This window comes from Mus pahari, chromosome 1 (assembly GCF_900095145.1).
Source record: "Mus pahari chromosome 1, PAHARI_EIJ_v1.1, whole genome shotgun sequence".
NCBI lineage: Eukaryota > Metazoa > Chordata > Mammalia > Rodentia > Muridae > Mus > Mus pahari.
The window spans coordinates 80,604,340-80,629,579 of record NC_034590.1 but is presented as its reverse complement, the minus strand read 5'-3'; the positions used below and the strand labels follow the sequence as shown (position 1 = coordinate 80,629,579).

The 25,240-nt window shown below is 50.3% G+C and overlaps 1 protein-coding gene across 4 annotated transcripts in view; it reads right to left on the bottom strand.

The window, feature by feature from the left end:
- Ampd3 (adenosine monophosphate deaminase 3) overlaps positions 1-24,948 on the bottom strand; it is a 46,211-nt gene extending 21,263 nt beyond the window's left edge. Inside the window, exons 1-4 of one of the 4 annotated variants that reach the window (XM_021191668.2) lie at positions 24,698-24,948; positions 15,050-15,275; positions 4,609-4,810; positions 2,076-2,235 (exon numbers count right to left, since the gene is read on the bottom strand). In XM_021191668.2, coding sequence (XP_021047327.1) covers positions 2,076-2,235; positions 4,609-4,810; positions 15,050-15,270 — 583 coding nt within the window. In that variant the 5' untranslated portion in view covers positions 15,271-15,275; positions 24,698-24,948. Of the gene's footprint in view, positions 1-2,075; positions 2,236-4,608; positions 4,811-15,049; positions 15,276-19,223; positions 19,292-20,240; positions 20,536-24,133; positions 24,165-24,697 lie in introns of those variants that run through there. The other 3 variants (XM_021191657.2, XM_021191663.1, XM_029542558.1) reach the window with 3 other exon arrangements.
- Positions 24,949-25,240: the final 292 nt, after the last annotated feature.

Genomic DNA, 25,240 nt, shown 5'->3' with positions numbered 1-25,240 from the left:
GTGGCCAGCGTGGAACCCTTAGCCCAGCGTGGCCAGCGTGGAACCCTTATCCCAGCATGGCCAGCATGGAACCCTTAGCCCGGCATGGCCAGCATGGAACCTTAGCCCAGCGTGGCCAGCATGGAATCCTTAGCCCAGCGAAGCCAGTGTGGAACCCTTAGCCCAGCGTGGCCAGTGTGGAATCCTTAGCCCAGCGTGGCCAGCATGGAATCCTTAGCCCAGCGTGGCCAGCATGGAACCCTTAGCCCAGCATGGCCAGCATGGAATCCTTAGCCCAGCGTGGCCAGCGTGGAACCCTTAGCCCAGCGTGGCCAGCGTGGAACCCTTAGCCCAGCGTGGCCAGCATGGAATCCTTAACCCAGTGTGGCCAGCATGGAACCCTTAGCCCAGCGTGGCCAGCGTGGAATCCTTAGCCCAGCGTGGCCAGCATGGAACCCTTAGCCCAGCGTGGCCAGTGTGGAACCTTAGCCCTGTGTGGAGCCAGGCAGAGTACACCCAACCCAAGCAGTAAAACACCTCTGCTGTTTCCTGGGGTGTGACTCTGAAAGACCCTTTGCCTCTGGGATCCTGACTGCTCACCTGAGACACCACCTACCCAGCAGGTGGTAGTGAGGGCCATAAAAGCACAGTAGGGAAATGCTTTGTAAACAGGTGTGCCCTGCACAAGGATCATGGGACATTGCTTATGATGGTTCAACTTAATGGGGTTTTTTAAACTTTAGGCGTGTGCAGAAGTGTGTGTGTATGTTTGTGTGTGTGTGTGTGTGTGTGTGTGTGTGTGTGTGTGTGAGAGAGAGAGAGAGAGAGAGAGAGAGAGAGAGAGAGAGACAGAGAGACAGAGACGAACAGAGACAGACAGAGACAGAAAGAGAGACAGAGAGACAGCAAAACACTCCATCTTTTGAATAAGGGTATTCCGCATGTTGTTACTAAGAAAGCTGATGATTTTGCCAACTGTAGGCTCGCAGAAACATTCTGAGCATGGCTAACATAGGTCGGCTATGTTAACTGCATTTCAGCTTAGGGTGTTTTCAGCTTCCATTTGATTTATTGGGAGCATAATCCATCAACAGTCGGGTACATTTGCCTTCTCGTTAGTCTTTAGAGTTCTCAGCTCTTACCCAGCTGTCTCTGGGTAGGGATAAACACAGCAGAGCAGCCAGCACCTTGCAGGCCAGCTGCCTGACAGGCAGAAGGAATCTTGGCTCCTGACTGGGCCCAGGGCAGGGTGTCCCGCCTCAGCACTCTGGAACAGGCTGACCCTAAGCTGTGATGGTCACAGAGAAGGCAGAGCCAGGGTGCTGATGTCCCCATCAGACTCAGCAACAGACCAGACCAGGAGTCTCGAGATAGTGCTAGCATTGTGCGGGCCAGATAGTTGGAAAGGCCAAGGTGAAGCCGCAGCCTGCCCACTCAGAGATTGCCTGGCTTCACCACACTCATGACCAGGACACAAGGGCCTTCTGCCATATGTAACGCCCAAGTGTCTGACCATCATTCCAGCTTGGCCCTGGGCAATACTGGGGACCTGTTCCTCTGATAGACAGGAAAATAGCTTTGGGAAGCCTGAGATCTACCCGAGCCCCTCCCTGGTGGGAAGGGTGCTCGATACAGAACTAGGCTAGAAACAAGGATAACCTAGCACCTGCTGCCTAAGGTATCGAGGGTACTGGCCTGGATATGATCCCCAGGCCCTCATCTAACTGGATTTCACTAAGCACTCCACACACATTCACACGATCTCACCCAGGGAGGTGGTGATTGCTGGCATTCCCATTTTTCAGATTGTAAAACTGAAATTTAGAGAAGCCATTTGCTTAAGGGCCAAGAAATTGGCACAATCCAGATATGAAGGCAAGTATGTTTCGCTTCCTCTGCTCATGGCACATGGGCTCTGTATATACTCCCACTCAACCCTTCCACTGCTGTACATTTGATTGTACTGTTTTAAACACACCAGGAGCCCCATCTCCAAAGACACCACTGGTGAAAAAATATCCATCCAGCAAAAAGGCCCAACCACTCTTGGGTCCAGCTCACACATAGAATCCAACTTGGTCCCCAAGACTTCATACCTGGGAGACCCTCTTCCAGAGGCACACTTTCCCCCTGATGAGCCAGGTACTGGGCTGTGGTCCGTGGGAAGCGGTGGTAGGCAAGCCGTGCATACTTCTCCCGGATCATCAGGGCCTTGGCCAGGCTCTTGGCAGCCTGCTCATAGTCTTCCACAGTGATCTACAGCAGGAGACATGTAAGAGAGGGTCCATCTACAAGCCAGAGACAATGCTTGCAGAGATCCTGAGCAAGCCCAGCCCCCAGGAACCAGGATCTCAGGACGGTTCCCATCAAACTAATAAGAGAAGCTCGTTGTGTGACCCGCTCCCACAAACACTGTGATTTACGCTGGATACTTGAGTTTCTTCCAGGACTCTGGAATTGAGGGTATGCTGTGCAGATGTGTGAGCAAAGCTAAGACGCCTCTAATGAGCTTCTCTGATAGACACTGGGTGTTGGTGCTTTACTGGGAGAGACCTCTTGGAGGCTAACCCTAGTATCCCCGTAGACCTGCGTGTCCCTCCCCTTGGCTGGTGTATTCTTTCTTTTTGTAATATGCTGAGGCTGTGGATACAGCTAGGTGCTGCATCCTGAGAGCCCTGCTAGCACACCTCAAAGTCTGAAGGTGGTCTTGGGGACCCCGACCCAGGACACACAGGGAGAAAGATAGGGTTGCTAGGAGGGAGCCGGGTTCTCAGCCTGCACACCCCAGGTTGGTCCCAAGGATGCTGATTAAACCAGAAGCCTGCAGCTGCAACCAGCATACAGAGCCTCAGTCCTATCCTCAAGTGAGAATAAGTACCATCATTTTCAACTGAGAACAAAACATCTTTTGCTCTGCCACCCTCTAGCTGTCAGTCAACCTGGCAGGCATTCGCTCATCAGGTCAGTAGGGCTCCTAGTCACATATGAAGCACGGGTGTTTCTATAGGTTCTGTTTTGTTTATTAACTGGGGAAACTAGGCCCAGAAATGATCAACCATTGTTGGGAGGTGACAAAGTCTGACTTCAGACCCTGACTGACTCCAGGATGCTCTTCTCATGCTCAGAGATGTGTACATCTCTGAAGGCCTTCCCAGCCTCCATCACCCTAGGTACTCATTGAGGATGAGTGTCACAGAAGTCTGTAATACTTTGTGTCATTTGTGTGAAGTTTGGGATACTTGCTTAATGACCTGCAGATGAATAGGCAGGACTGGAAAGAGGGGACACCAACAGGGAGGGAGGGGAGGAGACTGGAGGAGCACAGAGCAAGAACGGCTGGGCCTGGAATTTTCCTCCTCTGTCTCTCAGCATCATTTGTTTTACTGAAGTTTTGTGAACTACGGATTATGTGCACTTGCCTTCCAAGACCCTGATCTTCACATTTCTCCTAACTGCTGTGGATATCCTTCGAGGGAGGGTAAATAAAGCATCCTGAGTGCAACATCCTCCCTTCTCCCTTGCCCAACTCTGATGTCCGAGGGAGCGGTCAGCACCTATCTTTCTCATTCATTCTCCAAATCTGATTCCTTGCTTTTCAAACTGGAAACAGCTCACTTCCCATCTCAGATACCCACACAAGGGACAGAACAACCACAGGGACAGGGTGGCAGACACATGCTAAGGTTAAAGCCACGTCCCCACCTATGGCAAAGCCAAAGGACCACGTGACAAAGGACTCAGGAGATAGCCAAGGAGATCAGAGAAGGTGCGGGGTTCCTGAGGAGGAAGAGGCCACTAGCCAATCACGTGGGCCCTGCAAGGCCCAGTGGCCAGCCCTGGGTACCAGGATCAGTGAGGTCAGCCTGCCTCTCATAGCTCTCTAGTTATGCACATGGGAGGGAAGAAGCAAGGAAGAGAGAAGGGAGGTAACAGCGCAGGCTCATCTACCCCAGAAGCATGCATTCAGCTCATATCTACCTTCTATTCCATTACTCTGCCCACATACGTGAGGTGGACACCAAGCCCTGGCCAGGAGGCTAAGGCTAGGTTTGGTGGGAAAGCATCCTGGCTAAGAAAAAGGCTGCATTGGTTCCCATCTATATTCCCATCCCCAGGAAGTCAATATGCACACGGTACAAACACACAATGGAATGCTATGCACTTGTAAAGAAGAACAGGAAGCTCTTTCATAAATCAATATGGCATCATCTCTAAGGGAACTGTTGAGCAGGAAAGCCTTGTTCATTTTCTCAAGAGCTTACTGCCTCTTACAGGCTGAGGGATTTCTAACCTGTATTTAAGATCATTGACCTAAGCATAGAAGAGCTAATTTTACACAAGTCAATACCATCACATAGTCTCCGCTGGATGCTGGGAATGTTGACAGGTCTCACTGGCAGATTTTTGGGCTCTGGAACACACAGGACTAACTGGGCACAGCCAGAGCATGCCAGCCTGAAGTTCTTAGTTTTGTAAATCAGGATGGGACAGCTCCCTAGACCGGCCCACACCCCTGAGTCTCCCTCCACTAAGGCCTCTCTGCTTTTCAGGTTCCTGGGAACCTGGAAGGGGTTCCACCCTCTCCCAGACACACACTGGGCCAGGCTTCAAGGGTGGGCATGACCTTACCCCTGCACAGTAGTCTCCACTGATGGTGACCCGCTGATACTCAGGCATAGCATAGGGTGCCGGCCCAGGCTTAGAAGTAGCTCCAGGGACCAGAGGGGTTGCAGGAGACATGGCGGGACTGTCAGTTGGAGGACCTTTCCAGTCTTGTGTTGGCATCTGCAGGGACAAAGACTGCGACCGGATCATCTTGAAACTCTTCTTTCTAAGAGCCAAGGACAAGGAACAAGGGAAGATATCAGCTGCTCATAGGGAGAATCTCAGGCAGCAGGAATTCCACTGTTATCAATCCCTGGTGCTGGGTATCACTGAGAAGTCTCTGGTGGGCTGGGGAGATCACTCCATGATAAAGCACTTGCAGTTCAAGCATGGGGATGTGGGTTGAGTACTCCAGCAATCACATAGAAAGTGGATATCACCGTGGACATCAGTAACCCCAGAACAAGCGAACCCCAGGGGCCCTCTGGCTAGTCAATTTAGCTGAAATAGCTTTGGGGTCAGTCAAGAGAGTCTGTCTCAAAAAATAAGATGGATCTAAATGGAGGACGACATCAACCTCTGCCTCCACACCTGCACCTGTACCCACACACATTTCTGGTTGCTTATGACTTCTTCCTCCCAGCCTTGCAGACACTGCACCAGAGGTCATGCCTCATTGCCGAGGGTGGAGTCTTTGGGACCTGTGACACATGGTAGTAGGTCAATGTGACAGGGCAGACAGACAGACAGACCCAGACCACACACTGCGGGGTGCTCCAGTATGTAAGGGTGACACTGTGTCAGAGAGGCAGTCCCCAAGCTGCAGACAGCATGTTCTCTTCAAATAAGCCAAACTCTTTAAGCCCTGACAAATGAAGTCTCTGGAAAGATGTGATCCAGGACACAAAGACACAACATTGTGTTTTAGTTACAAACGTGGGCACAGGAAGCAGAAGAGATGAAGAGTGATCAGTTTGTCAGCCAGCTTGGTTAGGGCCCAGAGACAGATGGGGCCTTACACAAAATCACACAGCAAGGCAGTTGCTTTCTCCAGCTGTTAGCCAGCTTCTCCTTCCTCAAGCCTGATGTTTGCCATCCTGGCAGCAGCTGGGCTGGCACACACCTGCATTCATCTCTGTCATAGGAGAGGGGTTGACAGGCACCAGGGTGAGGCCTGGACCCTGGACCTGTTGCTCTGGTACTGGAAGATGAGACCACAAGGCTGATTTAAAATGCTGCAAGTTCATGATTACTTGTAAGTTTGATTTGTGATGACATGGCTTCCTTTGTTAACAAAAATCCAAACTGTTTCAGCTGATGTCACTCCAAGTCCTGTGATTCCCAGGAAGGAAATTACTCAGCACTGGGACAATGCCAGCAGCAGCAACTGGACTCACCCTCTAAGTAAGCACACACACACACCCCAAATGCTTTCTTCTATGGGGTTTAGTGGTCATGATGTCTCTTCATGCCCTTTATTCACTGTGGCCCCAGCCAGACTGTCACACATGAATGGAGATGTGGCTCAGTTGAGAGAATGCTTGCCTAGAATTCATCAAAGCCCCACATAAATCAGAAATGATAACACACACACCTGTAATTGCAGCAACCAGAAGGGAGAGTTAGAAGAATCAGAAGTCAAGGTTATTACATGCTATTCATTGAGTTCAAGGATAGCCTGGGCTACATGAGGCAGACTGTCATACAAAACCATTCATAGGCTGAGAGCTCACGCGTACAGGCCCAGGGGCAGGTTTAAAATGGCTGGGCCACTTCCTCAGAGCTACCATCCTGGAGCAGCAGGAAGCTGGGGTCCCCGTCAGCTGGGGTCCCCATCAGCTGGGGTCCCCATCAGCTAACCACTGATCTGGTATCTGGAAGTAGAAATGCTGACGACGTCTGCTGCTGCGTAACAAATCGCCATAAATTGGACGACTTAAAGCCATGCCCATTTGTGACTCCCCAGTTCTGTAGGTGAGACGGTCAGCTGGGATTGGCAGGGATCCATGATCAGGCCACCCAAAGGCCAAAACAGACATCAACTACACTGGGCTCGATAGAAAGATGTCATCTTTAAGATCAGTCAGGCTACTGTGGCTGTTAAGACTGAGAGTCCCAGTTTCCTGGTGACTTGGCCAGAGGTCACCACAGCCCCCCACCCCCAGACAGCACTCTGATCCCTGAGGTGAGCCCTCTGTCAGGAAACCCCTGAGTGTTCTGTGTTCCCAGTCTTCCTGGCTGTGCTTAGCCTAGAAAAGCACTGTTTTGAAGCCTTTGTCATTAGATCCGATCCACTGACAACCTCCCTAGCTTAAGGTCAGGCAATGCCTTTTCTGCAGGGTAATCACAGACAGCTTATATCTCTGTATTGGCAGAGAGAAACATTTTAAAAATTCTGCCTAGGGGTATGGAGTGATGGCCCAGGGATAAAGTGCTTGTCACACAAGCATGAAGACCTGAGTTCAGATCCCAGAGCCCTCATACTTGAACCATGAATACACACACACACACTCACACACTCACACTCACACATACACACAATGATTAATTAATCAGTTCTGTCCGCAGTGGACTACAGACTAGTACACTAATATCCACACAGCATGTGTGTATGTAGGTATGTGCACATATGTCATCTGAGGTGGTATGAGCCCTGCATGTGTCACAATAATAAAAAGTCACACAGAAGTACCAAAAGTTTCAGCAGAGTTAGAGAACCAGGGGGTCTCTGGTGCGGAGACGTGAATACTATGCACCCTGCCCTCTTCTAAGCACCCTAGATACCTCCAATGACAGAGCTCCCTACACTCCTGAGCTAGGCATAAACATTCAATTAGTCACTCAATAAACGTTTACCAAACGCCTGTTCCTGGCCAGGCCAGTGCAAGACACACAAACACTCAGAGCCGAACAAAGTTCGACCTGTTTCCACTGATATAAAGCACTTCATCACCAGGATTGCAACCATCTGTCCACAGCACACCTGTCACGTCTTGTGCTAGCCTCTAGGGCACCAGGTTAGCCAGCTCACTCTGGCACAGCTGGCCAGCTCCGTCCTTCCTCCAACCACCTGGCAGAAAGACTCCGCTTGCTAAGGAGCTGGCCGGGTATGCCACAGTAAGGGCACCAATTCCATACCAGCCTGAAGCCTGGGCTTGGGAGCAGCTTCACCAGTCCTTAGATGGGTGGTCTTCATGGGCCACAGGGAGCTTCCTGCTGGCTAGGCTCTCAGACAATAAGGTAACCTGGTATGTTATCTCCCTGTTCCTGCTCAGAGTCCCCACCTGTGCTACACCCTTCCCTGTCCCTGCCATTCATTATGTCCCCATTCCTACTCTGCCTTTTCCCCCAAAACATTCCTATAACATCAGATTCACAGACTAAACGAAGTCCAAAGCTTTGTGTGGAGGGTCTTCTCAGAACTTCTGAGGCCTCTGCCCAAGGCCAGTTAGCCAGGCAGGGGCACCAAGGCAAGCCTCTCACCAAACTCTCAGAAATGCACAGTGAGGCAAGGGGCCACTCAAGACCCCACTGTATAAGGCTGAGGGCCAATCCCGGGGTAGTGGCAGGCACGCTCATCCATTCTAGCTGTTCCTCCACCTAAAAAAGCAAGACTCTAAAGTGTGGCGGAGGCAGCCAGCAAAGCATGGTTAACTGTGAACTCAGCATGCCATTGAGTGGGACAGATTCCTGCACTTCCACAGGCTCAGCTGCTCCATGGTTTATCTTGGTCACTGAACTCTTCCACGTTGAAATGGGACCCCTTGTGTAAGCAGAAGAGCTGGCACGTGCTGTGTGCCCGATGCCAGAGATCCCAACCTGTGTGGTAAGAAGACAGAACAGCTGGCACAGGGCATAGTGTTTGCTCACCATCCTCATTGTCTGCAGAGAATGTGTGGGGAATAGAGGGCAGGGGCCCCTCGCTCTGTGGGCGTGGCCAGGTGACAACAGCTGACTAGGAGCATACAACTTTCCCACACCCACAAGCCCATCAGCTGCAGGGACTTATGACCACTTGTTTGTCTGTTATTTATTTGTAATCAATATATAATACATAGGGAATATGTAAATGCATGCTCATGTGTATGTACATGTGTGTGGTATGTATGCATGTATATGTATATGGGAGGGCAGAGGTCAACATCAATTGTCCTCCGTAATGGATCTCCACCTTGGTTTTTGAGACCGGGTCTCTGGCTGAACCTGGAGCTACCAACTCAGCTAGATGAGCTGGTCAGCAAACCCGAGGATCCCCCTGTCTCCACCATTACAGAGCTGCAACTGTAAGTGCACACAGTCGTGCCCAGCTTCTTCATGTGGGTGCTAAGGAGCAAACCCAGGTCCTCATGCTTGTATAGCAGGCACTTAAAAAGAGTCCCATCGGGCTGGTGAGATGGCTCAGTGGGTAAGAACACTGACTGCTCTTCCGAAGGTCCTGAGTTCAGTTCCCAGCAACCACATGGTAGCTCACAACCACCCGTAATGAGATCTGACGCCCTTTTCTGGTGGGCCTGAAGACAACAATAGTGTACTTATTTATAGTAATAACTCAGTCTTTGAGCCAGAGAGAGCAGGGTTGAACAGAGTGAGCAGAGGTCCTAAAATTTAATTCCCAAGAACCACATGAAGGCCCACAACCATCTGAACAGCTACAGTGTACTCATATACATAAAATAAAAAAAGTTTTTAAAATTTTTTTCTTAAAAAGCTCCATCTCCCCAGCCCCCTTTTCCTGCCTTTTATAGCTGCAGTCTCTAGGCATCAGTGTAAACACAGATGAATTGGATGCCTCCGATAAAGCTTTGTCAATAACTACAAGCCTATAAAAAGGGGGCTATGCACTCTGACTTAGTAAGCTTCATGAAACAAAATAACTTAGTGACACTCCAGCTATCCTACCCTCAATCCATAACAAATACCCATTTACCAATTTTACTCAAAACATTCTTAGGGAGGCAGCTGTTCTAAATAGCCAAGTCCTTCCCCTAAGTCTGTCCCCTTTATATCCTGACTATTTAAAAATAATTGTACAAGACATTCTCCAATGAAATCCCCAAATCCTGGGCTCTTAGTCAGAACTCACAGGACATTTTTTTGAAATTCTCCCTGGATAGCGCAGGTCATCAGCATGTTATCCAGTCACAGGCTTAAAGACATCATGTCCCTTATCCAGTCACGGGCTTAAAGACATGGTGTCCCCAGACGTCCAGGCTTCAGATCCCTGTGTTTACTTTTCATAGACATTGTCTCCTCCCTCACTGCCGACTGCCCAACAAAACCAGGGTCAAGCTCAGGCCACCAAAATGAAATCCTTAATTTTCCTGTTCGGATCTGCCATAGTACTGAAAAGCAAGGTGACATGCTTATTAGAGCATGTCCTAAATAAGGAGACAAAGGAGGCGGGGCTATTCGAGAAGCTCGGGCATCAGGTTTCTTCTGAGAATTATCACAAAGTTCAAAGCCTGGGCATGGTAGCACAGATCTGTAATCCCAGGACTCAAAGGGCTAAGAGACAGGAGAACCAGGAGGCCAAAACCAGTGTGGTGTGTGTGTGTGTGTGTGTGTGTGTGTGTGTGAGTGTGTGTGTGTGTGTGTGTGTGTATACACATACACATACATATACCTAGATGGCATATATATGTATATATATATAATATTTATTCTCATATGTACCTTATATGATTATATTGTTTATGTACATATATATTTAGACATACACACATAATTAAAGGCAGTCTTTGTTGTGTGCACTGGTAATCCCAGCAAGGGGGAGGCAGGCTGAGGTAGAAGTATTGTCATGAGTTTGAAGTCACCCTGGGCTGCATAATTAGTAGCACACTAGCTAGGGATAAAGAGCAAAGCTCTGTCTCAAATAAACACAATTAATTAAACTGAAATTTTAAAACAATAATATATTCTCAAACTGCCCGTTATATTGGTAACATACGAGTAAATACACTAAAACCCAGTGAATTGTACCCACAGTGAGCAGGTGGGCTGTATGGGGCGTGTATGATCTCCGTACAGCTGTAAAAGAAAATGGAGTGGGAAAGGCAGAGAGAGAGGGTGGGGGAGATAGAGGCCCTCTCGTATGCACATGCATTGCTCAGAAAATTTTCCATGTTGTCTCCAAGATGGCTGAGTTCCAACCCACGGGGTTGTAGGAGGTGAACTCTGCCAGTGTCAGGGTCAGATGAGGTAAAGAATGGAATGGGATGAGCGCTTCAGCTGATGCTGGGTCTGGCCAAGCAGTTTATTTTTCTTACACATCTTAAACATGGCAAACTTTGGAAAAAAGTCTTCGTGTGACAATAAAATTTCATGGATGGCTACATCAAAACTCCCTGGCATCTCTACAGCAAAGTACCTGTGACCTTTAGCTTAGGAATGAGTTCTACTGACTGATAAGCAGTGCTCAGGAATCTGGACCAAGGGATGGAAGAGTTTGTAATAAGCATACAGATGGGTTCTATTAATAGAGAATGCCAAGTACGTGAACCCTCTGTCATAAGGATGGATTCTGAATCAGGGCCTAAACAGTGCTCAGGATTTAGGGGGATCCGGGTGAAGTCTGGATCCATAGAGTAACAAAAGATCACTAGGTTGTTAGACAGCATCCGCTCCAACCTTCTGCGTGAACAGGCTTCAGTCATTTCTGCATATTTAAAATTCTGTTGTTGTTGTTGTTGTTGTTGTTGTTGTTTTAAATGGTTTCTGTAAGCTGTGCCTTCTACATACTAGAAAACACATGTGAGCCTCAAAGGGGTTACACGACCCTTTGGCAACTCCAGAGCACTCTAGTCTGGGCTTGCCTCCAAACTTTATGTAGCTCATCCTCCCTCCTTCGGACCCCTCATCCACCCACCCACCAGCTAGCAGAAATCTGTTGTCAGGGGTAGAGGGGCCTCAGTGAGTGGTCTTGCTGGTTACAGATCAGGCCCTGACCTACAAAATTAGCAGCCTTGAGTTGGTCCCCAGCTCCACCAGGGTGGAGTCTGAACCCTGCCCTGTTCCAAGAGCTGGCAGTCCTGTATGGCAGGCTGCCAGGTGGCAGCTGCTCATCTTGCCTGCTCACAGCTCGGCTTCTGGCTTGTGCCACCACACTAAATCTAAAGAGAGCTGTGGGTGTTTTGTTTTGTCTAAAGAAGAGAAGCCAGGCATGGCATCCTAAGAAGAGCCTTCTCCAAGGTCCTTGGGTACCAGAACAGCCAGAGTGTGGGACAGGCATGTGTCCCAAATGGAAAGCCCCATTTAATGTCACAGTTGGAAACACAGACTTGCACACTTGGGATCTGGAGACCTGCTGCTGCTGCTTTCAGGCGTCCCAAGGATCCTTGTCACCATTTACTTCAGGGATCACTAATGGATAGGAAGCTGGAAACGCTGGTATCTGAATGACTACATAAAGGTGCTGGCACTGAGCAGTGTAGTAAAGAGACAATTCTCATGTGAGCAAACTCAGCCTCAGCTGGCCTTGGGACATCTGACCGACAGTCAATGGGCCAGGTGCCTTTCAGAAATGAAGCCATGGTTGGCTTTCCTCCACATATCACTCAGAAGCACCAACAGTTACATCTGAGGAAACGGCATCGGGTGTCACTTCAGAGGGCAGGACAATGTCCTGGTTAAAGTATGGGATCACAGGACATGCCCCGTCACTTACTGTGTCCTAGTGTAAGTTGACTCAACTCCCAAGAGCTCTTCTTGCCTAGTCAGCCAAGTTGGGGCCCTAAGAGCACCCACTCCCTGGTTAATATGAGGAGGAAGAAAGGAATGCAAACCGGGAGGCCAAGGGCGTGGCTCACCGTCAGCCTCCAACAGCAGTATGTGCTATTGCTGCCCGTCTCAGCACCAGGAGGCCAGGTGGCAACATTTACAGGGTGAACTATGACATAGGCATGCCCCGAGCCTTTACATATGCCCATTCCCTCATTCTTCAAAATGCCCCACAAAGACTGACTGAAATCATCCCCACTTCGGATGAGGAAGAAGCAGGGGCCCAGAGAGGTTGCTTATTTTGCCCAGAGTCACAGAGCATGCTAGTGAGTGGCAGAACCCAGATGTCCTGGATGAAGTAGCAGTGGGGAGGTGGGATCCCTTTCCTCGGCTGACACCCACAGAGCTCCAGTGTGGCTAAGACCTAGGCTGGATCCTGGGAAGGCAGTGAGAGGCAGGTGGAGTCCCCATGTCAGGGAGTCAGATGGAGACGAGGAACTTCCACCTAGCAGCAAACGGCCGAATGCATTTCCAGAGTTTGCAGCTGACTCTTGGAGACCATGGGGTGCCATTTGGATCACAAGTAACAAAGCTTCCATTTTGCCCTGGGCCTGGGCTCTGATGGGAAACTACAGGCTCCCTCGGCAGCCGTCTATGGAAACTTGCCTCAGACACTTATTATTCCTGGTGATACCAAATGCCAGGGGCTCCTGCTTCCTTTATAAAGCCCCAGAATGCCCTATTCACAGCACATAGAAGGCCCCGCAGAGCATTCAGTCCCCGAGGCCAGCCCTTGCTACGCCAGGGCAGTGCAGACAAGGGATGCCATAGTCTACATCCTTTCACTCCCAGGATGAACATGGCACTAGGTCTGGGGCCACCTACCTCCAAACACAAGGATGGCACTCAGTGGCTAGTGATGACCCTTCCTTCAGGGGCTCCAGGCCCATCTGAGGAATGCAGAATGTGAGCTTACAGATGGCTAAGCTCTGCCCCTGCCTTTTTATGCAAGTACCAACTTCATCCATCCAAGGAAATGCCAAAATCCTATCCTGCCAAGAAAAAAGGTAGGTGGGGCCTGCGGGTGAGGGATAAGGCTCAGTCTCAATGGGCAGAAGGCTTGCCTTGAATGAGTAAAACCCCTGGTTCCCTTCTAGTCCAGACCCACTCCTCTCTTTCCAGGGTACCAGCTGGCTTCTGAACTCGGTTGGGTCAATGGCAGAGACTGTGAGTACCCAGAAGGTCACCCCGGAAGGGTGACGCTAGGGACAGAACCCTGCCCTTCACCTCGGCCCCAGAAGCAGCTCCCAGCTGCTGCCCTAATCCAACTTTGCCAGGTGACCCCAGTCCTACACATCATTCTACTGTCTGTGTCACCCAGAGGTGGTGACTGTCCCCTACTTCCTGACATCTTTGGGAAACCTCCCCCATTTGTCTTCTCAGCTCTCTGTGAGCTATGTAACCAACTAACTCCTCACATTAAAATCCTAGATCCAGTATTTGGGTCATTTGTATTTTCTGGTTAGACTCAGACCAACCCAGTCCTTATCAATTATCTTTGACAATTTGTACAGTTCTTAATTCTTGTCCCCACCCAGTGTAAGCTCCACAGGAGCGGGAACTTTATCTATAGTATACATTATGATATCTCTAGTCCCAGTGCAGTGCTCGGCCAACAGTGAGTCATGTCAACAACAACATCAAAAAAAATGAAAACAAGTAAAACTGGTGTTTTACCTAAATCCTCAAATTTGTGAAGAGGGAAATGCTATTCGGGATGGTGTGTGTTTGCCACCACGACAGCAGGGCAGTTCGGGAGATGGTTCAGTCGGCCAAGTGTCTACTACACAGTCTTGAAGTCCTGGCCTCTGTCCCCAGGACCCTGAAAACAGCTGGGCCTGGTGTTGTGTTTATAATCCCAGTACATGGGAGGCAGAGACAGGCAGGTTCCTGGAGTTTACTGGTCAGCCTGGCTAACTTAATCAGAGAGCCCCAGGTCCCAGTAAGCGACCCCCCAAATGAGGTGTGGGCTGGAGAGATGTTCTAGCAGTTAAAGACTTTGGATTGCCTCTTCCAAAGGCCTTGGCTCAAGCAGTTCACAGCCACTTGTAACTCCAGTTCCAAGGGAGCCAATGCCTTCTTCTGGTCTTCTCAACACAGCATACATACATACATACATACATACATACATACATACATAGAGAGAGAAAGAGAGAGAGAGAGAGAGAGAGAGAGAAAGGGGCTGAAGTGGTTCAGCAGTTCAAAGTACATACTGATCGTCCAGAGAACCCAAGCCCCCTTCAAGGGGCTCACAGCTGCCAGGGGATCAGTCAGATTCCTCATGCATCTACACTCATACATGTACATACCTATACACAGACACGCATGCCTACATGTAATTTAACATGGAAGTAAAATAAATACTTTAAAACAAGGTAGTCAGTTTCTGAGAACCAACAGCTGAGGTTGACTTCTGACCTCCACATGTATGTAGGTGCACACATGTGCATGTGCACCCCCCCACACACAAGTACATGCTTACATGCACACAGATGTGCACAACACACACACAAACAGCACAACCCTGGCTTTTGATCTTCTCAAGCAAGCAAAGGCAGCAAGGCCCTCTTCAATAAATACCCAGGGGGCTAAGTGGCCTTGGTGAAAAGAAGCATGAGAGACCCAGGACCGTGCCACTCCCTCAGGTCTCACAACTCCACACACACGAAAGCCGGTCATGGGAACAAACCTTTTTGCTGTCTCCACAGACTTCTGCTCTGCCAGCTCCTTCTGTAGCTCCCTCTCCTTGGCTTCTTTCTGTCCGATGGGACAGTCCTCGGGGACAGTAAACAGGGACATGACATCTTTGCTGTCCTCTTCTCGGAGCACCTTAGCAAACACCTTCTCCGCCAACAGCCGGACATGTTCGTCCAAATCGGACATGTTCAACTTGGGGAACTGGCGCGGCATCTCGGCTGACAAAGAGAGAACAGAGGTGAGCCTTCCTGGCTTTGTGGATGTCCTGAGTCCCTAGGGTAAGGAACAAAAGGCCCTTGACCCGAGGCCTGGTCCTTGGTCAGCTGTGGATGTGGTGATGGATTCCCAGAGCAAGCCCAGCAGACCAGATTTCACAATTAGCTTAAGTAACTGGGTGTGAAGCGCACAGGGTGGCTCACATTTCATAAGCAGCGAATGCTCAGAAGTCAAAGAACGAACTGATCGTGGAGGCTCTTCCGTTTCACCAACCTGGGGGGGATGGGCGACCCCACCCTCCTAACTTACAAAATTGAGAGGGTCAAGAGAGTGCTCAGAACAACCCTTATCCAAACTTCAAGAGGCCAATAGTGCCCTCCCCCCACCAGTTCATCCTGCTCCTCCAAGAGGGAAGATCCACCTTAGAGCTAACAGTGAGCTTTGATCCAATGAGAAGAGCAGAGCCTTGGGAAATCCTTTATGCAAGAAATGAGGCTTTGTGCTGAAAAGCAGGCCTCTGAAACCACGATCCTAAGGCTCCTCCCAACCTTCCAGAACTATCTAACAGGACATAGCAAATGCATTAAGGGCTTTGAACAGTAACAATCTTAGCTGAAAACGCATGTTCTTTAAAATGCTCTCTCCATCCTTCTCTCTTTACATGGAAGGTTCTTATCACCTGCTGGCCCCTCCCTTCCTTCCTCCTCCATATCCTGATCACATGTACCGAGTGACTACACCTGGGCCACAGTCTGCAGGAATGGGGCAAGGCTGGGGTGGGGATTTCCCCCCTCCCCCGACCTAGTACCAGTTCCTTTAAGGCTGTTTCAAGAGACAGTGGTTTTGTTGGCCAGAGTAGATAAAGGTGGGAAGGGCCTTGCTGCTGTCTGTCAAGGACAGGAAGCAATTACAGGGGCGGGGCTCATTAGGCCATCTTGGATCTGTCACTCTTAGTCCTTCCATCTGTGGGATGGAAGGACGGTGTAAATGGTCTCTAAGGCCCTCTTATTGTAAATGACATCATTCTAGGTGGTAGAGACATTTCCTGTGCCCGAGGTTCAGTGTACTGGCTTCTCTGCGGCGTGTGGGGCGTGTGGGGCGTGTGGGGCCAATTCACGACACATACAGTACGGGGGGGAGGAAAAAGCAGGCTGGTAATGGGTGAGGAAAGACTACCTCAGCAGCCACCGAGAGGGTTCGGGGAGCAGAGAGGGACAGTGCTCAGCCAGAAACAAGCTGAAGCCTCGTCCCCACAGGGAGGGAGGGGACCAAAGCTGGCTGTGTGAGAGGCTGGGTGCTGTCAGAGCAGAGGCTCAGGAGGAAGGCGACAGTGAAGGGGGCCAGGACGGTACAGAGAACCCGGCTCCAAAGGTAATGGGAACAGAGTGGGACCCTGTCCCCAATCCCCAGTCCACTGGTCCAGTGTCATCATTTCTCAGAAGTAGACACAGAGAGACCCAGGCAAAGAGCAGCAGATGTAGGACTGTTGGACCAAGCGAGCCTTCTTTAAATCACTAAGGAAATAATATGAACCAAGGAAACTGTGGAGATATCTCTCTGCATTGTTTATACAAAGACCTTTTAAATGTCAAAATTAGACACACACTTGAGAAAGACTGCTAAGCAGCAAACAGTAGGGGGATGGTGCAGCCATAGTTTTAAAATCATGTGAAGTAATATATAATGAAGAATTAATACATGCTGGGTGGTAGTGGTGCACGCCTTTAATCCTGGTGCTCGGGACTCAGACCCAGGCAGACATCTGTGAGTTCAAGGCCAGCTCGGTCTACAGAGAGAGTTCTAGGACAGCCAGGGCTACACACAGGAAAACCCTGTCTTGAAACAAACAAACAAACAAACAAACTCAGAATTAACACACAAAGCTGTGCTGTGCTTTGATTACACCAATATATAAAAGCATCCCTTACGGTCAATACCATGGGGGTGCTACACACTCAAAATGAGCAGATGGCATGGATAGCGGGTTTGGCTTGTGTTGCCTTGGTTTTGGTTTTGTTTAAGGCAGAATCTTGCTATGTAGCCCAAACTAACCTGATATTTACTCTAGTCCAAGCAAACCTTAAATTCATAGCAGTCCTCCTGCCTCAGCTTCCCGAGTTCTGAGATTATAATATATAAGCTGCTATACCCACCTGGGATATCTAATTTTAATAATTAATGCTGCTGTAATTTCATTTTCTATTTTCATTTTGGTTTTTGAGACAGGGTCTCACTGTGTAGCCTTGGCTGGCCTGGAGCTCACTCTGTAGACCAGGCTGGTTCACTCACAGAGATCTGCCTGTCTCTGCCTCCTGAGTGCTGGATCAAAGATGTGTACCACCATGACTGGCTAATTTCATTTTTTTTTGGCGGGGGGGTTTTGAGACAGGGTTTCTCTGTGTAGCCCTGGCTTTCCTGGAACTTACTTTGTAGTCCAGGCTGGTCTCGAACTCAGAAATCCACCTGCTTCTGCCTCCCAAGTGGGCTAATTTCATTTTTTATGATATTAAGATAATAGAAATAAAATGGGTGGGCTTAAAACGTAATGAGAAGAATTTTAAGTCAAAATTTTCCTCCAGGGTTTGACTGCTGGACCTGCTCCTGCCTGACCCCCATAGAAAGAGCCCTGCTCAGAGGGGTTTGTGTCACTGGGACCCTTTCTGCCTAACTCCTATCCTGCGTGGAAGCCACGCCCTCCACCCAATACACGCATATAACCTGAACCAGACACACAACTCTGGATGCCCCCGGGAAGGGGCATTTGGGACAGCCCTATGTCCGAGGCTTCTTACACCACAGCCCACCATCTCTGTCCCCGAAGCATTGCTCTATTATTCAAGTCAACCACACTTACTCTTCATAGTGCATCTTCCTTACACACAGTCCTCCCCCTTTCTCCTTATCTTGAACCTGCCTTCCTCAAACTGGGCCCCACGAGAAGCTGATGCCCGCTCCTGGTTGTGCAGAGGCTGGTAGCCGTGATGGAGACACTGCGTTGCCCCCAGGCTCACGAGAGGCTCCAGAATCACAGAATGGCACTTCCCAGTAGAACCCTTTCCTTTTTCCTCTTTTAATTTTTTTTTTTTTTTTTTTTTTTAGACAGGGTTTCTCTGTATAGCCCTGGCTGTCCTGGAACCCACTTTGTAGACCAGGTTGGCCTCGAACTCAGAAATCCACCTGCCTCTGCTGCCCGAGTGCTGGGATTAAAGGCATGCGCCGCCACGCCTGGCTTTCTTTTAAATTTTTATCAGTGTAAATTCATTATATGAAATAACAGGTTTTATTATGTCATTCTCATACATGTACGAGATATACTTTAGTCATTTTTCACACACACACACACACACACACACACACACACTTCCCTCCTATCCACGCCCCCCACCCCATAAGACACTTTCTTTTTCAAAACTTGCAAGAATCAGCTGAAGATTACAATGAGTTTCCCACCCAACTGGTGAGGACTTTCCAGGTTTTCATGTGGTCCGAGTCACGCAAATGGACCTATGAGCAAACGGACTTCCATGGGGCTCGAACCCTGAAGCTCCTCTGCTGCCTTCTGGCCATCCTCCACAGACACTCTGCCACTAGCACCTGCCAGGCCAGTCTTGCCAGGGAAAACCTACTCACTGCAGATGCCAAGCAGAGTTCAGCCCCAGCTACCCCATCATGCCTGGCTTTCAACCATTTGCCAACTGAAGCCAGCAGACTTGTAAGGCTTAACTGTGAACTGGCCGCCACCAGTCAGCTAATGATAACAGCTTATCTTGCTACACACAACACCCTCTAGTGAGTGTTCCAGAGTTACAGAGCTAAGATGCCCCCAATTCCAACAAACAGCAACTTTGCACAGCACAAAGGAAGCCCAGAGCCACCAAAATCCTGCCTTATACTAACAAACCTGTTCCCTCCTCTGGCTAGAACCTCCATTCAGAACCCACAGCACAGACCTGAGCCTGCCGCCTCCATAAATGATCCAGAGGATGCCACACAGAAGCCTGTGCTGCCCAGAGCAGTAGGAGCAGTCAGAGCAGGAGCAGCTAGCTGAGTCCTGCCTGCTGCCGCTGGGGTGGGAGGTCTCTGCTTTGCATATCTGGGAGCAGGAAAAGTCTGGGCTGGAAATTCTCCTGCGAATACGAAATGCAAGTGGAAAATTTCCAAAAGGCCCTAAAGGCTTCAGGTACTGCCAGTTATCCAAGGCAAAATGGATGTAGGATCCTGAACACCACGTCCTGGCCCGGCTCCCAGCCTTCACCAGAAGAAATGAAAGCAGCACCTCCTGGGCAGCCACACAAGATAAGCTGCCCTTCCTCTACCGCCCAGGCTCCTCTGAAAGCTGAGGAGGGACAGAGGGAGGGACAGTGAGAGCGTCAGTCTGGCTGCTTCCGGTATGAACCCCACTTTAGGATTGATTGGGGCCATAGGTCTCACCTCACCAAGGGGATTCATCTACAGTAGGGACTGCTCTGCACCCTCTCAGAAGCCCCCTCACGCAAGACAACCCCCCCCCCGAAGGCTCCCCACAAGTTAACAAGGGACCCAGAGCCCAACACTACCTCCTCCTTCCCCTCCCCCCCAAAAGAGGAAAGGACTATGAAGTGCTTCCTCCTTGTCTAGGAAGGAACAGAGCCCAGAATAAGGGGTGGCCTCAGCACGGAAGCCGTAGCTGAAGGGCACTATCCATCACCCAGAGGCAGAGACAGGTGAATCTTTGAGTTTGAAGCCAGCCTGGTCTACAGAGAGAGTTCCAGAACAGCTTGGGCTACACAGAGAAACCCTGACTCAAAATAAAAATAAAAATAAAAATAGAAGAAAGAAAGAAAAAAAATGAAGATGAAGATGAAGAAGAGGTACACACACACACACACATGACTACACACAAATGTATACACACCATACTCACAAACAGGACCCCACACCTGGCCCACCCAAGCTCACCCCTGCCCTCCCTTCTTGCCACTACTCACAGTAGCTTCCCAAAGTGCACACTGGATTCTATCACTGTGCTTTCTGAAGTGGCCCACAGAGGACAACACAGACACAAAGCTCAGCCCGTTAGAAGAATGGGGAGATTCTGGGGAGACACGCAGCCTTCCAGTGACTTCAACAAACTGTGTGGCTCTAGGAAATTCCCCTGAGTGGGATGGCTATTTCTATGGTGCTGTTGAAATCCTGAGGAGAGGAGCCCAGAAAGGACAGGTCAGTTGTTTACCAGGAGGCTAGCTGTAGCCCTATCTTGGACCTGAGTCACCTCCTCGTGCCCAGTCGAGAGGCTGTGCCTTGCTGTGCCCACACTGTAACTCCTGTGAGCCCAGAGCAGGATTACAGGGCTGACACGTGACCCACTGCGAGGCTTCAGCAACCCTGAGATTACAGTCCACCTGTCCACACAACTGTCTCATAAACAGTACAGTCAGCAGGCCACACACAACCTGGAAGGAGGGCAATGTTTATTCATTAAATAATTCAAAATGCTTACAGCATGGGAGAAGGGGAAGCCAAGCCCTTAAAATTGTTCTGTCAAGGGACTGAAGAGATGGCTCAGTGGTTAAGAGTGATTCTTGCTCTTCCAGAGGACCTGAGTTCACCCCCAGCAAGTATATTAAGTAACCACTTATAACTCTGATACCCTTAGACACACACACACACACACACACACACACACAGATTTGTCCTGTCAAAAGACAATTAGAACAAATCATTCTCACTCCTGGCATTTGGGGAAGGGGATGGTATGAGGGAGAAGCCATCAGAGCATCCTGAACCATGGCTCTAAGTCCAACACATTCAGGTCATTTTATTCTCCAACTTTAGTGGGATTCTAGGTGGCCATGGTCTAAACAAAGTGCAGTCTGTAGACTCCAAAAGGGAAGATCTGGGAACACTGTCTTCCCTTATAGGGATTTCCATACAGTTTCTACTGGCAATGCCACGACAGAAGCCTTGCAATAAAGAAAGCTGCTTAGCATACTTCACTGGCAATCCCACCATGGGAAAAAAAACACCTATTAATATCCCGTGGCATCAGAGCTGGGAAACGCCTTCCACTCGGTCTGCAGTTTCCATTCTAGAGAAAGCTGCCATCCTGAGGCCAAGATAAAGGTATGGGGCCAACTCCACCAGGTCTAGATAGAGCATGGAGGCAGCTCTGCTCTGCTGACAAGGGAGGAACAATGGCTGAGGGTCTCATAGAGCTAAATAAACAGGGACAGCTCTGTCTCAGGAGGACCAGTGATGTTCAGGACCACAGTTTACCTTGAGACTGGCATATTGCTGTTCTCTGTGGCTCATATGCCTCACTGGACTGAGGAGTGCTCATCCCATGCTTAAAGCCTCAGTTTCGTGGGGTGGGGGTGGGGGAGTATTATGGTGTGTGTGTGTTGTACAAGTGTGCATGTGTACTCACTGGAACATGTGTGGCCAGAGGTTGATGCCAGTTCCCTCAGTTGCTCTCCACCTTATCTTTCTAAGACAAGGTCTCTTTACCGAGCTGGTCTCTATTCAGCTAGTTTGGCCAGGAGGCCCCAGATCAACCTATCTCATCCACCTAGTGCTGGGGTTCCCGGAGAACGCTGGCACACGCACTTCCTCTGTGCATTCTAGGACTCTGAACTGAGGCCTTCAACCTTGAGCAGCAAGCACTTTACCTACTGAGCCAACTCTCCAGCTTCCTCATGTCCTTCCCAACCCCTCCTGAGTGGATTTCAGGATGACCTATGATAACAAGACCGGAGGCCTGCATCTCCTACAACAGAGACCAGGGGATGTTCGTTTTTATCACTTAATTGTCCCTGTGTGGCATGAAAAGCTGGAATCAAATTATGTCCCATCTGCTCTCTAAAGGCGAGGCACAGGCTTGTCCAGAGGGGCCCATTTCTTTCTCATTTCTGAGATGTGTGTGACAAGAGTTGAGCACCTGGTAAATATCACTTCCAAACACATCACCTATCTTATTTGTGATTATATCACAATGCTAAGTACCCAGTACACACACACACATACACACAGACGCACTCGTTGAATAGATGTTTACATAAGACAACAGAGGAGGGAATGGTCTAAGCAGGGGCCATCTCCCTGTGGTGATCTCTAGAGTCAGCCATGGGTATGGTTAAGCACATAGACTCAAGCCAGACGACTACCTGGCTTTGAATCCTGTTCCACCACTTATTTATATGGCCTTGGGCAGATGATGAAACTTTCCGTGGCTTTTTATTCCCTATAAAAGAAGAGTAATGGAAATAGCAATGCCATGAGATGCCACGATTAGTCAGGCAGCACATGAGAGTCATTTAGACTCATCCCTAGCTCAGCATATGTCCTTTGTAGGTATGAGCTGTCAGCATCACTATCATCTTCATCATCCTGACATCAGATACAAGAGAGTCCAGCAGGGAAAACGAATGTGAAGTTTCATCCAGACACTGACTCCTTTTATTTGACATTATCAAACCCCATGGTGGAGCTGGTACTCTCCCAAGTTCCTACATGGTCCAGAGAGACGGAAGCCACATTTAAATGTGAAGCGGGATCAGGAGGTGGGGAAAGTCATTTCCTCTATCGTTGCTACTCCTAGTGACTGTGCACATCCTGGACTCCAGCCATCAATCAGCCTGTACCCTCATCGGCTCCTCATGCTGTGTATTAAAAGACAGAGCCATTGTCTCTTCTAGAACTGCAGTCAGCACGTGGAGGAAATGGGGATTAATATGCTTGACAACAGAAACAAGCCACTGAACCGCTTTGGGAGAGAAAAGTATATTCCAACTTAATTCTAAGCCTACATTTCACTTGCCCAAGATACTGCCAAGATCTGGGATTGACTCAGAGGCCGTCTGATGAGGGACTCAGCAAGAGTAAGAACAGGAAAAGCAAACCTTTCTTCTCAAAGAATGAGCCAGTCCACCTGTATTCGGGATTTCAGGTCCGAGGCTGGGCTAAGGATGGATAGGCCTGAAAGGTTAGAGTCCCACACCAACCCACCTAGAGAGGACCGGGTACTACCAGCCTCTTCAGAGCAAGCCAAGTCCCCCCAAATTGCAACCTGGACAGGCCGACTCCCCCAGTCTGAAGTCAACACTTCCCCCAAGGTGGAGGTGATGATGGAGCCAGAGCAGACAGAGGCTCTGTCTGCCTGGCTTAGAGGCTCTATGGCTTGCAACTCAGCATTGACTCTTGTACCTAAGGGAAGCATGTCTTTTTAAAGAGGTCCCTGCTCAGCCCACAACTGCTCAGGACCATACTGGGCGTACTGCTGTCAGCTTTACTCCAATAACTTTGCTTATTTCTCACCAAGGAGCTTCCAGCCACATACAGTTTGGGGACACTCTCATTAGAAAACATCTACCATGGGGCCTCTCTCAAACTTACATCACAGGTCTCTGCCAGCCTAGACCAGCCATTAGCAGATCCGCTCTTAAAGCAGCTGCAGGAAGTTCAAGGGCGGAACCAACCTACTACAGCACAAGGCTGTACTCCTCCCAGTGACTTGCCAGTGACAGGAGGTAAGAAAGGGGCCCTCAAACGGACTCGTCATCCGGTCCATACCTCTGCCTCCACCTAGAAGTTCACTCCAGCCCAACACACCCAGCGAGGCTCAGGCACCTAGAAACTTGTCCAGGAGCTCAAAAGCTAGCATGCCCGGTTCCTTTAATTTCCCTAAATCTTGAGAATCTCCTCTAAGCCAGGATCCAGAGGTGCTGCAGGCTCACCAGAGGCCAGGAGCCCAGGCCACCGCTGGGTAGGGACGGGGAACAGGCTCTGGAGGTGGGAGCTGCGGAGGTTCTGGTCTCTGAGCACAGAGGGGACTGGGCACAGAGCGCCGGCCCAAGGTCAGCGGCGCAGCATCGCGCGCACTCACCGGATTCCGAGGGCAGGGCCATGGGAGGCGGCTGCCGGGCTGGAGCGCAGGTGCCGCGCCGTGCAGGGCGCACACGGCAGCGGCAGCGGCAGCAGCACACTGACCCCTGCGCGGCCCGGTACGCAGAGCTGGACCCGACCAGGCCGCACTCGCAGCCCGTGCCCGCCCCGCAGGAGCCCGCGGCTGGTGGAGACCAGGCTGAGCGCGGTGCGGCAGGGCCGGTGGCGGGGCAGAGAGTCTGCGCAGCGGGATCGCGCACTACCTGGAGGACCCGAAGCTACCCGAGGCGCCGGGCCGCGCTGCCAGCAGGAAACCTAAGCACCCGGGCGCGGTAGCCTCCCTGTCCTCGGCCGGAAGCGAGCCCGGCTCCACCCGGGCTCCGCAGGGCCGCGACACTGTCCCGGGTCAGATGCCAGCAGGGATACCCACTCTGAGCCTCCCTACCACCAATCTAGCTGCAACACCGCCGCGCCCCGAGGTGTTTGCCCACCTCCTCCTCCCCTCCCAACCAGGACTTTCCCCAAAACGAGATTCTAGAGGCATGGACCCCTCCACGACACTTACTCTTGGTAGCTAAACCGACCAGCAAGCGTTGGTTTTCTCCAGGTGTTGGACGGGTCCCTTGAATCACCTTCCCGCCCCTCCCAACACACACGGGCGCGCGCGTGTGTGTATACACACACACACACACTCACTCACACACTCCCTTGCTCCCCAGCCTTCTGCGGTTTAGTTTCTATGCCAGCCCCTCAAAGAGTCCGGAATGACCTCTGGGTTGCCAAGGCCAGCAGGAGCTTTCTGTGCACCCTTGCTCACCTCTTCCCAGAGCTGCAGCCTGCTGACCACGCCTTCCTTCCTGGAACACAGCTCCCAAAGTTAGCACTGGTGCCTGCCGCCACTGGTTTCCACAGACTTGAGTGACCGGTTTCTTAGCCTCCATGGCCTGGTTTTCCATTATACTGCTCCTGCTCCGAGGAGTCTTGGGATGCCAGCTCCCTGGATCATTTCTGGAGCTAACTCAGAGAATCCATGCCCATCCAGGTGGGTTTAATAGCCTTCTGCCTGCTGATAGCTATTAAACTGCGTCTTAGGTTCAGAATACTCTAG